This window comes from Mustelus asterias, chromosome 8 (assembly GCF_964213995.1).
Source record: "Mustelus asterias chromosome 8, sMusAst1.hap1.1, whole genome shotgun sequence".
In the NCBI taxonomy this organism is placed as follows: Eukaryota; Metazoa; Chordata; class Chondrichthyes; order Carcharhiniformes; family Triakidae; genus Mustelus; species Mustelus asterias.
The window spans coordinates 17774803-17787549 of NC_135808.1; the positions used below are offsets into that span (position 1 = coordinate 17774803).

Consider the following 12747-nt stretch of genomic DNA (forward strand, 5'->3'; position numbering starts at 1 on the left):
AACGTGGGGTTTCAGCGCAAAACAACCTTCTGAGCTTCAATCAGTACCAAGCACCTCTGAAGTAAGAACTGGCTATAGAGGGAGCTTTACTCTGCATCTAACCCCATGCTGTACCTGTCCTGGGAGTGTTTGATGGGGGACAGTGTAGAGGGAGCTTTACTCTGTATCTAACCCCGTGCTGTACCTGTCCTGGGAGTGTTTGATGGGGACAGTGTAGAGGGAGCTTTACTCTGTATCTAACCCCGTGCTGTAGCTGTCCTGGGAGTGTTTGATGGGGGACAGTGGAGAGGGAGCTTTACACTGTATCTAACCCCGTGCTGTACCTGTCCTGGGAGTGTTCGATGGGGACAGTGCAGAGGGAGCTTTACTCTGTATCTAACCCCGTGCTGTACCTGTCCTGGGAGTGTTTGATGGGGGACAGTGTAGAGGAAGGTTTACTCTGTATCTAACCCCGTGCTGTACCTGTCCTGAGAGTGTTTGATGGGGACAGATTGTAAGAAAAGGGAGAACCAGCCGTGGATAACGAAGGAAATAAAGGAGAGTATTAAAATAAAAACAGCTGCGTACAGAGTGGCCAAAAATAGTGGAGAAACAAGTGATTGGGAAAAATTTAAGAAACAACAAAGAGAGACTAAGAAAGCGATAAAGAAAGGAAGGATAGACTATGAAGCTAGGCTAGCAATTAATATAAAAAATGATAGTAAAAGTTTTTATAAATATATAAAAAGGAATAGAGTGGCTAGAGTGAATGTTGGACCCTTGGAGGACGAGAGGGGGTGTTAATAGTGGGAAATGAGGATATGGCTGAGTCTTTAAATAAGTTTTTTGTGTCGGTCTTCACGGTGGAGGACACAAATAGTTTGCCAAATATTAACGATAGAGGGTTGGCAGCAGGAGAAATACTTAATACAATTAATGTAACCAGAGAGGCAGTGCTGGGTAGACTAATGGGACTGAAGGTGGACAAGTCCCCGGGTCCGGATGGAATGCATCCCAGGGTATTGAAAGAAATGTCAGAGGTAATAGTGGATGCGTTAGTGATTATTTATCAAAACTCGTTGCATTCTGGGGTAGTGCCGGTTGATTGGAAAACGGCTAATGTTACGCCGCTGTTTAAAAAAGGAAGGAGACAAAAGGCGGGTAACTATAGGCCGGTCAGCTTAACGTCTGTAGTAGGGAAAATGCTGGAATCCATTATTAAAGAGGAGATAGCAGGGCATCTGGATAGAAATGGTTCGATCAATCAGACGCAGCATGGATTCATGAGGGGAAAGTCGTGCTTGACGAACATGTTGGATTTTTATGAAGATGTGACTAGGGCGGTTGATGGAGGAGAACCGGTGGATGCGGTGTTTTTGGATTTCCAAAAGGCGTTTGATAAGGTGCCCCATAAAAGGCTACTGAAGAAGATTAGGGCACACGGAGTTGGGGGTAGTGTGTTAAAGTGGATTGGGGACTGGCTATCCGACAGGAAGCAAAGAGTCGGAATAAATGGGTGTTTTTCCGGTTGGAGGAAGGTAACTAGTGGCGTGCCGCAGGGATCGGTACTCGGGCCGCAACTATTTACCATTTATATAGATGATCTGGAGGAGGGGACGGAGTGTAGGGTAACGAAGTTTGCAGACGACACAAAGATAAGTGGAAAAGTGAATCGTGTGGAGGACGGAGAAGATCTGCAGAGAGATTTGGACAGGCTGAGTGAGTGGGCGAGGATATGGCAAATGGAGTATAACGTTGATAAATGCGAGGTTATACACTTTGGAGGAAATAATAACAAATGGGATTACTATCTCAATGGAAACAAATTAAAACATGCTACCGTGCAAAGGGACCTGGGGGTCCTTGTGCATGAGATGCAAAAGCCCAGTCTGCAGGTACAACAGGTGATCAAGAAGGCAAATGGGATGTTGGCCTATATTGCGAAGGGGATAGAATATAAAAGCAGGGATGTCTTGATGCACCTGTACAGGGCATTGGTGAGGCCGCAGCTGGAATACTGTGTGCAGTATTGGTCCCCTTATATGAGGAAGGATATATTGGCATTGGAGGGAGTGCAGAGAAGGTTCACCAGGTTGATACCGGAGATGAGGGGTTTGGATTATGAGGAGAGGCTGAGGAGATTGGGTTTGTACTCGTTGGAGTTTAGAAGGATGAGGGGGGATCTTATGGAGACTTATAAGATAATGCGGGGGCTGGATAGGGTGGAGGCGGAGAGATTCTTTCCACTTAGTAAGGAAGTTAAAACTAGAGGACACAGCCTCAAAATAAAGGGGGGTCGGTTTAAGACAGAGTTGAGGAGGAACTTCTTCTCCCAGAGGGTGGTGAATCTCTGGAATTCTCTGCCCACTGAGGTGGTGGAGGCTACCTCGCTGAATATGTTTAAAGCGCGGATGGATGGATTCCTGATCGGTAAGGGAATTAAGGGTTATGGGGATCAGGCGGGTAAGTGGTACTGATCCACGTCAGATCAGCCATGATCTTATTGAATGGCGGGGCAGGCTCGAGGGGCTAGATGGCCTACTCCTGCTCCTATTTCTTATGTTCTTATGACAGTGTAGAGGGAGCTTTACTCTGTATCTAACCCGCTGTGTTGTACCTGTCCTGAGAGTGTTTGATGGGGACAGTGTAGAGGGAGCTTTACTCTGTATCTAACCCCGTACTGTACCTGTCCTGGGAGTGTTTGATGGGGACAGTGTAGAGGGAGCTTTACTCTGTATCTAACCCCGTGCTGTAGCTGTCCTGGGAGTGTTTGATGGGGACAGTGTAGACGGAGCTTTACACAGAGGGACCTAGGTGTGCAAGTCCACAAATCCTTGAAGGTGGCAACACAGGTGGAGAAGGTGGTGAAGAAGGCATATGGTATGCTTGCCTTTATAGGACGGGGTATAGAGTATAAAAGCTGGAGTCTGATGTTGCAGCTGTATAGAATGCTGGTTAGGCCACATTTGGAGTACTGCGTCCAGTTCTGGTCGCCACACTACCAGAAGGACGTGGAGGCATTAGAGAGAGTGCAGAGAAGGTTTACCAGGATGTTGCCTGGTATGGAGGGTCTTAGCTATGAGGAGAGATTGGGTAAACTGGGGTTGTTCTCCCTGGAAAGACGGAGAATGAGGGGAGATCTAATAGAGGTGTACAAGATTATGAAGGGGATAGATAGGGTGAACGGTGGGAAGCTTTTTCCCAGATCAGAAGTGACGATCACGAGGGGTCACAGGCTCAAGGTGAGAGGGGTGAAGTCTAACTCAGATATTAGAGGGATGTTTTTTACACAGAGGGTGGTGGGGGCCTGGAATGTGCTGCCAAGTAGGGTGGTGGAGGCAGACACGCTGGCATCGTTTAAGACTTACCTGGATAGTCACATGAGCAGCCTGGGAATGGTGGGATACAAACGATTGGTCTAGTTGGACCAAAGGAGCGGCACAGGCTTGGAGGGCCGAAGGGCCTGTTTCCTGTGCTGTACTGTTCTTTGTTTGTTCTTTGTACTCTGTATCCAATACCGTGCTGTACCTGTCCTGGGAGTGTTTGATGGGGACAGTGTAGAGGGAGCTTTACTCTGTATCTAACCCCGTGCTGTACCTGTCCTGGGAGTGTTTGATGGGGACAGTGTAGAGGGAGCTTTACTCTGTATCTAACCCCGTGCTGTACCTGTCCTGGGAGTGTTTGATGGGGACAGTGTAGAGGGAGCTTTACTCTGTATCTAACCCTGTGCTGTACCTGTCCTGGGAGTGTTTGATGGGGGATAGTGTAGAGGGAGCTTTACTCTGTATCTAACCCTGTGCTGTACCTGTCCTGGGAGTGTTTGATGGGGGATAGTGTAGAGGGAGCATTATTCTGTATCTAACCCTGTGCTGTACCTGTCCTGGGAGTGTTTGATGGGGGATAGTGTAGAGGGAGCATTATTCTGTATCTAACCCCGTGCTGTACCTGTCCTGGGAGTATTTGATGGGGACAGTGTAGAGGGAGCTTTACTCTGTATCTAACCCCGTGCTGTACCTGTGCTGGGAGTGTTTGATGGGCCAGTGTAGAGGGAGCTTTACTCTGTATCTAACCCCGTGCTGTACCTGTCCTGGGAGTGTTTGATGGGCCAGTGTAGAGGGAGCTTTACTCTGTATCTAACCCCGTGCTGTACCTGTCCTGGGAGTGTTTAATGGGGACAGTGTAGAGGGAGGTTTACTCTGTATCTAACCCCGTGCTGTACCTGTCCTGGGAGTGTTTGATGGGCCAGTGTAGAGGGAGCTTTACTCTGTATCTAACCCCGTGCTGTACCTGTGCTGGGAGCGTTTGGTGGGGACGGTGTAGAGGGAGATTTACTCTGTATCTAATTTGTAAACTGTTGCAAAAAACAGATCAACCCTCCTCTCACAAACCAGTTCCCTTTTCCAAAAGCATTGAAATGCCACAGGAAATTGCATGGGGTTATGGGGATGGGGTCTGGGTGGGATTGTGGTCGGTGCAGACTCAATGGGCTGAATGGCTCCTTCTGCACTGTAGGGATTCTACAATTCCATTAAATTAGACATGGAATCAGCTGCTGAATCGTAAGTGTGGGTCCCACCAGCCATGAATCGTCCCTGGCCAGTCTGCTTGGACAGATGTGCGCACTGGACACTTGCCCTGCGCAGGAAGATGTGGGGAGGAGGTGCGGGTGGGTTCAGCTGCTCTTGTCAGCACTGCTAATTAATCCGCCTGCTCTCCTGCACCTCACGCTCTCTCCGTCTGCCAAGGCTGCCAACTGGCTTCCCAAGGTTGCTGATCACACTATCATTTTTGTATCTGCTCCCATCTGGTGCCCTTATGAACAGGACTGCACTGTCACTGCATCTTTTCACACATTTATTTTAAATTCTGCCTTTTATCTCATTAACTGTTAACCTGAAAGACACTTTTACTCTGATCTGATATGACTGCAGATTTCAGTTGACATCAGGGCTTGGGTCAATAGATCAGACACTGTCCTTTCCCCCCTCTGGGGCTGGGTGGGACAGTGGGTCAGACACTGTCCTTTCCCCCTCTGGGACTGGGTGGGACAGTGGGTCAGACACTGTCCTTTCCCCCTCTGGGACTGGGTGGGACAGTGGGTCAGACACTGTCCTTTCCCCCCTCTGGGACTGGGTGGGACAGTGGGTCAGACACTGTCATTTCCCCCTCTGGGACTGGGTGGGACAGTGGGTCAGACACTGTCCTTTCCCCCTCTGGGACTGGGTGGGACAGTGGGTCAGACACTGTCCTTTCCCCCTCTGGGACTGGGTGGGACAGTGGGTCAGACACTGTCCTTCCCCCCTCTGGGACTGGGTGGGACAGTGGGTCAGACACTGTCCTTCCCCCCTCTGGGACTGGGTGGGACAGTGGGTCACTGTCCTTTCCCCCTCTGGGACTGGATGGGTCAGTGGGTCAGACACTGTCCTTTCCCCCTCTGGGACTGGGTGGGACAGTGGGTCAGACACTGTCCTTCCCCCCTCTGGGACTGGGTGGGACAGTGGGTCAGACACTGTCCTTCCCCCCTCTGGGACTGGGTGGGACAGTGGGTCAGACACTGTCCTTTCCCCCTCTGGGACTGGGTGGGACAGTGGGTCAGACACTGTCCTTTCCCCCTCTGGGACTGGCTGGGACAGTGGGTCAGACACTGTCCATTCGCCCCTCTGGGACTGGGTGGGACAGTGGGTCAGACACTGTCATTTCCCCCTCTGGAACTGGGTGGGACAGTGGGTCAGACACTGTCCTTTCGCCCCTCTGGGACTGGGTGGGACAGTGGGTCAGACACTGTCCTTTCCCCCCTCTGGGACTGGGTGGGACAGTGGGTCAGACACTGTCCATTCGCCCCTCTGGGACTGGGTGGGACAGTGGGTCAGACACTGTCATTTCCCCCTCTGGAACTGGGTGGGACAGTGGGTCAGACACTGTCCTTTCCCCCTCTGGGACTGGGTGGGACAGTGGGTCAGACACTGTCCTTTCCCCCTCTGGGACTGGGTGGGACAGTGGGTCAGACACTGTCCTTCCCCCCTCTGGGACTGGGTGGGACAGTGGGTCACTGTCCTTTCCCCCTCTGGGACTGGGTGGGACAGTGGGTCAGACACTGTCATTTCCCCCTCCGGGACTGGGTGGGACAGTGGGTCAGACACTGTCCTTTCCCCCTCTGGGACTGGCTGGGAATGTGCCTGTCTGCCTTCCAGTGCCCAATACCGGAACCAGTCGCCAAACATAGCCCGTCGATCACGTACATCGACTTACCTCTTCATCAGTCCAGCCTGGATGAGGAGCTGAGCCAAGTCCTGACTGACCGCTGCACTGGGAGAGCCCACCATGAAATGCAGAACCACCTGCAACGAGAGAACAGCCAACAACTGCTGAAAGGAGACACCAACTGATTGGAGTCAGGACGCTGCTGCCCCCCCTCCCCCCTCCCCCGCCCCCCTCCTCCCCCCCTCCACCGGCGAGGTCTACATTTGTTGCCCGTCCTTACTTGCCCTCCAGTGTCTCGCTCCGTCATTCCAGAAGGGGCAGTTAACAAGTCAACCACGTGGCTGAGCACCTGTAGTCACATATGGGCCAGACTGGGTCAGGAATGCAGATTTCCCACCTTAAAGGTGCACGAGTGAACCAGATGGGGTTTTAGAAGCATCAACGATTCACCATTATTGAGCCGAACTTTATATTCCAGATTTATTAATTGAATTCTAATCCCACCGACTGCCATGGTGGGACTTGAACTCTTGACCCCTGACCATTATTAGCCCAGTGACATTCCCACTTCGCCCCCGTCACCCCATCGCCTCCCGTGATGATATGTACTGGGTTTTATTTGCATACCACAGTCCAAGTTAACCCCTTAGGCTACAAAACCAAGGCTCCGAATGGAATGTTCTAGTCGATGTTACAGAACCCCCAGCGTGAAGGCGAGCCCACAATCTTCCCCGGTTTCCCCTCCCAGGGGGCTGTGGTTAAATGGTCTGCAGTTTTAACTTTTAATATGCTGAAAGAGGTCCAATCAAGCAAACCTGGTTTTTTGGGGTTAAAGTTGTTGTTTTTCTCACTATGCTGGGATTTCTTGTGGCCAGTGGCCTGGAATCTGTCAAAGGACAGAAGGTGTCAGATTTTAACAGCCTGTCCTTGGCAGGGATGAATTCTGTACAGACTCCTGGGGCCAGTGTTCCTTATCTGGGCATTGGCTGACTGGCAGAAGGCAGAGAGTGGGGATTAAGGGGTCTTTTTCAGGATGGCAGCCGGTGACTAGTGGTGTGGCTCAGGGGTCAGTGCTGGGACCGCAACTTTTCACAATATACATTAACGATTTGGAAGAAGAAACTGAAGGCACTGTTGCTAAGTTTGCAGATGATACAAAGATATGTAGAGGGACATAGTATTGAGGAAGCAGGGGGGCTGCAGAAGGACTTGGACAGGTTAGGAGAGTGGGCAAAGAAGTGGCAGATGGGATACAATGTGGAAAAGTGTGAGGTTATGCACTTTGGAAGGAGGAATGGAGGCATTGACTGTTTTCTAAATGGGAAAATGCTTAGGAAGTCAGAAACACAAAGGAACTTGGGAGTCCTTGTTCAAGATTCTCTTAAGGTTAACGTGCAGGTTCAGTCAGCAGTTAGGAAGGCAAATGCAATGTTAGCATTCATGTCGAGAGAGCTAGAATACAAGAGCAGGGATGTACTTCTGAGGCTGTATAAAGCTCTGGTCAGACCCCATTGGAATATCGTGAGCAGTTTTGGGCCCCATATCTAAGGAAGGATGTGCTGGCCTTGGAAAGGGTCCAGAGGAGGTTCACAAGAATGATCCCTGGAATGAAGAGCTTGTCGTATGAGGAACAGTTGAGGACTCTGGGTCTGTACTCGGAGTTTAGAAGGATGAGGGGGAATCTTATTGAAACTTACAGGATACTGCGAGGCCTGGATAGAGTGGACGTGGAAAGGATGTTTCCACTCGTAGGAAAAACTAGAACCTGAGGGCACAACCTCAGGCTAAAGGGACAATCCTTTAAAACAGAGATGAGGAGGAATTTCTTCAGCCAGAGAATGGTGAATCTGTGGAACTCTTTGCCGCAGAAGGCTGTGGAGGTCAGGTCATTGAGTGTCTTTAAGATAGGTTCCTAATTAATCAGGGGATCAGGGATTATGGGGAAAAGGCAGGAGAATGGGGATGAGAAAAATATCAGCCATGATTGAATTGCGGAGCAGACTCGATGGGCAGAGTGGCCTAATTCTGCTCCTATGTCTTATGGTCTTATGGAATGTAAACAATATGTACTTAAGAGGCCTAGGTATGATGAGACCTGAGGTGACAAATGCCACTATTCTGCCTGCGTTTGATTGGCCTAATCGAACGATACAATTGGGGTTTCGAATCAATTCATTGGCTGGATGACCGAGAAACTTCTGGAAGCGAGTAGAGAATTGTGGGTAAAGAGGCATGCAGAACTTTGTTTGGCAGCGATAACTCGAAGAGACCAACTATTGCAAGGAGACTTGTGCCCTGGGGGATGCTTCAGAGAAGAAGAAGATAGATTCTACATCTAGGATATTTCTTGGCCAAGGTTTTCCTAAACTCGGCAGTATCAACATTCAGTTAAATAGTTAAAATTGATGTTCAGTTAAAGTTAATATGCAGAGTTAAAGTTCAGTTAGAGTTAAAGTTCAATAAAGACATAATGAGTTGCAACTGTTTATGTTTAAGTTGGCAGTAGAAGTGTTAAATAAATAAATAATTGAATTACTGTCCTTGTTTGTCTCCAGCTGGAATGCTTGGAAGGGGTTTAAATTAAAGCTGTATAACAGAGGAAGCGGAAAAGCGGGTTTCGCACCCTGTTTCCCCACCTCTTGCGATGTCACCAGCCCGTTCTGCCGGCGTGATCAACCCATTGTAACCTAATTTGTGTGTTCCGGATGCAATTCTCTGGGTTCTCTTGCCTTAATGACTTCGCCAATGGGGGTCCTCACTGGCGACGATCACGCACCGTCCCCACCAATAGGGACTTGACGCAATGGCTTTGCCGGTGGGACCGGAGGCCACTGAAGCCCCCCCCCCCCGAGGTGACTGGGGACAGGACTGGGCAATGCCCTTCATACACAGTTCACTGGAAGATTGGGGCACATGCGCAATAGTGCCCCTACAGCACAGCAGCCGGCTTCCCGGCATGAATAGGCTCCGCCCACTCCCCCTGCTGGCGAGAATCACATTTTGCCTAAGTGCCATAAGATAGCATTAGGTAGCTTGCCAAAAGAAATGGGCGCAATTCTCTCCCACTTTCACGCTCGATCGGCACTTAGAATTATTTTTGGTAAGATCGCCCCCTGGCATTTGATACCACTTGATCCGCACCACCCCAGCAACAAACAGGGCAATGGCTTGCTGTGTAGTGTGGCTGTGTGCAGCCTGTATGGAGTACTTTGAATAGTCTCAAAGTGGTATACTGCTACATAAATGCAAATACTGCCAGGCACTCGCGTACGGTCACTTTGAGAATGGCTGGATTAACGGAGTGAGAAATGACGGGGTGGGGTGGGGAAGGTGTGGTCAACACAACATTCCCACTGAGCACAGGCCCGAGGGGCTGAATGGCCTCCTTGATACAGGGTCAAAATCCTTAGTTTAGCTGCCCACAGGGAGGCGATGGCCTAGTGGCATAATCGCTGGACTATGAATCCAGAAACTCGGTTGTTCTGGGGACCCAGGTTCGAATCCTGCCACGGTTGGTGGTGGAATTTGAACTCAATAAAAAACCTGGAATTAAGAATTTACTGATGATTATGATTGTCGGAAAAATGCATCTGGTTCACTAATGTCCTTTAGGGAAGGAAATCTGCCATCCTTACCTGGTCTGGCCTACGTGTGACTCCAGAGCCACAGCAATGTGGTTGACTCACAACTGCCCTCCAAGGGCAACTAGGGATGGGCAATAAATGCTGGGCAGCCAGCGATGCCCGTGTCCCATGAATGAATTTTTAAAAACCCCCGCCAAAGTCAGGACTCAAGCTCGGACGTAATACTGAAACTGCGGCTTCCTCAATAATTTGCATAGATTTAGAATCACACTTTTGTCCTCTCGCTTCCCCAGTTACAGCAGCCAAAATGCTTCCTCGTTACGACCTCTGTCAATCTGCCCTCTCTGCTTTAAAGAGCTGAGCAGCTGAATGTGCGAGGCTGTCACTCGCCGTGTTTTGGAAGTCATAACGTGAATGATTCTCCTTCAAAGGCGTCAGATGACCTCTTGAGCGACGCTCTTCATTATCGCCTCGGACTGCTCCCACAGCCAGTGACGGACCCGTGCCACTAATAGCTCCCCCCAGCGTCACACTGCTCCGAGGACACAAGCGGCTGGGTGTCTCTCCACTGTTACAATGAGATGCTGATTGAAATATCACCCCTCCCCAACCCAGGTCCCAGCGAGTGCCACCCCCACCAGCAGGTGGTGGGCTCCAAAAGCTCGAAGCCATTGAAATTCTGACAAGTGGCACTCACTCAGCAGTGACCGGCTCACGGATGCTCGGTTTGGGTTCCGCCAGGGTCATTCAGCTCCTGAATGAGAAAGAGCGCAGAAAAGATTTACTAGGATGCTACCGGGACTTGATGGATTGGGTTATAAGGAGAGGCTGGATAGACTGGGACTTTTTTCTCTGGAGCGTAGAAGGCAATCTTATCGAGGTCTATAAAATAATAAGGGGCACGGATCAGCTAGATAGTCAACATCGTTTCCCAAAGGTAGGAGAGTCTAAAACCAGAGGGCATAGGTTTAAGGTGAGAGGGGAGAGATACAAAAGGGTCCAGAGGGGCAATTCTTTCACACAGAGGGTGGTGAGTGTCTGGAACAAGCTGCCAGCGGCAGTAGTAGAGGCGGGTACAATTTTGTCTCTTAAAAAGCATTTAGATAGTTACATGGGTAAGATGGGTATAAAGGGATATGGGCCAAATGTGGGCAATTGGGACTAGCTGAGGGGTTTAAAAAAAAGGAGCGGCATGGACAAGTTGGGCCGAAGGGCCTGTTTCCATGCTGTAAACCTCTATGACTCTATGACCTCAGTGCAGCCTTGGTTCAAACATGGACAATTGAACTGAACTCCAGAGATTATCATAAAATAGAATCATTCAATTAAATGGTGGACAGGACAAGAGAACAGCTACTGTCGGGAAGGCAAAACAGCGCTATAAACCTTCCCGGAAACAAGGACAACCAATCACTTCAATTTAAATTATTTGCCAATTGATTTTCTCCGAATGGCAGCATCATTGGCCAAATCCAGCAATTATTCCCCAGCTGAAAGAAAATTACTGCGGATGCTGGAAGAAATAGAAAATGCTGGAAAAACTCAGCAGGTCTGGCAGCAGCTGTAAGGAGAGAAAAGAGCTGATGTTTCGTGTCCAGACGACCCTTTGTCAAAGCTGGCTTGCAGTGGATGTCGGTAGATAGTCTATTGCTGGAAATGGAGACAGGAAGGTCAAGGAAGGGAAGGGAAGTGTCTGAGATGGACCGGGGAAGGTGATGGAGGGGTGGAAACTGGGAGCGAAGTTGATGAATTTTTCGAAAGCATGAAGCGGCACCAAAATAGTCATCGATGTACCGGTAAAGGAGTTGGGGGAGGGGAGTTGGGGGGAGGGGAGTTGGGGGGGAGTTGGGGGGAGGGGAGTTGGGGGGAGGGGAGTTGGGGGGAGGGAGTTGGGGGGAGGGGAGTTGGGGGGAGGGGAGTTGGGGAGTTGGGGGAGGGGAGTTGGGGGGAGGGAGTTGGGGGGAGGGGAGTTGGGGGGGAGGGGAGTTGGGGGGAGGGGAGTTGGGGGAGGGGAGTTGGGGGGAGGGGAGTTGGGGGGAGGGGAGTTGGGGGGAGGGGAGTTGGGGGGAGGGGAGTTGGGGGGAGGGGAGTTGGGGGGAGGGGAGTTGGGGGGAGGGGAGTTGGGGGGAGGGGAGTTGGGGGGAGGGAGTTGGGGGGAGGGGAGTTGGGGGGAGGGGAGTTGGGGGGAGGGGAGTTGGGGGGAGGGGAGTTGGGGGGAGGGAGTTGGGGGGAGGGGAGTTGGGGGGAGGGGAGTTGGGGGGAGGGGAGTTGGGGGAGGGGAGTTGGGGGGAGGGGAGTTGGGGGGAGGGGAGTTGGGGGGAGGGGAGTTGGGGGGAGGGGAGTTGGGGGGAGGGGAGTTGGGGGGGAGGGGAGTTGGGGGGAGGGGAGTTGGGGGGAGGGGAGTTGGGGGGAGGGGAGTTGGGGGGAGGGGAGTTGGGGGGGGGGAGGAGTTGGGGGGAGGGGAGTTGGGGGGAGGGGAGTTGGGGGGAGGGGAGTTGGGGGGAGGGGAGTTGGGGGGAGGGAGTTGGGGGGAGGGGAGTTGGGGGGAGGGGAGTTGGGGGGAGGGGAGTTGGGGGGAGGGGAGTTGGGGGAGGGGAGTTGGGGGGAGGGGAGTTGGGGGGAGGGGAGTTGGGGGGAGGGGAGTTGGGGGAGGGGAGTTGGGGGGAGGGGAGTTGGGGGGAGGGGAGTTGGGGGGAGGGGAGTTGGGGGGAGGGGAGTTGGGGGGAGGGGAGTTGGGGGGGGGATTGGGGGAGGGTGGAGGGGAGTTGGGGGGAGGGGAGTTGGGGGGAGGGGAGTTGGGGGGAGGGTGTTGGGGGAGGGGAGTGTGGGATTTTCTTCATTTGCTATGTCTTTAATTTTCTTTCTAATTTGCTTATTTCTGGGCTAATTGTTTCGTTGCTAATTGTTCTTTTCTAATTGTTTCTTTCGAATTGTTGCTTGCTAATTTTTCTTTCTAATTGTTTCTGTGCTATTTTGCTTCTAA

At 51.4% G+C, this 12747-nt stretch overlaps 1 protein-coding gene across 1 annotated transcript in view; it reads right to left on the reverse strand.

Annotated features, from left to right (window-relative positions):
* LOC144497664 (general transcription factor IIH subunit 4-like) overlaps nt 1-6487 on the reverse strand; it is a 40235-nt gene extending 33748 nt beyond the window's left edge. Inside the window, exons 1-2 of the mRNA XM_078219107.1 lie at nt 6461-6487; nt 6229-6344 (exon numbers count right to left, since the gene is read on the reverse strand). Coding sequence (XP_078075233.1) covers nt 6229-6344; nt 6461-6487 — 143 coding nt within the window. The remainder of the gene's footprint in view (nt 1-6228; nt 6345-6460) is intronic.
* Nucleotides 6488-12747: the final 6260 nt, after the last annotated feature.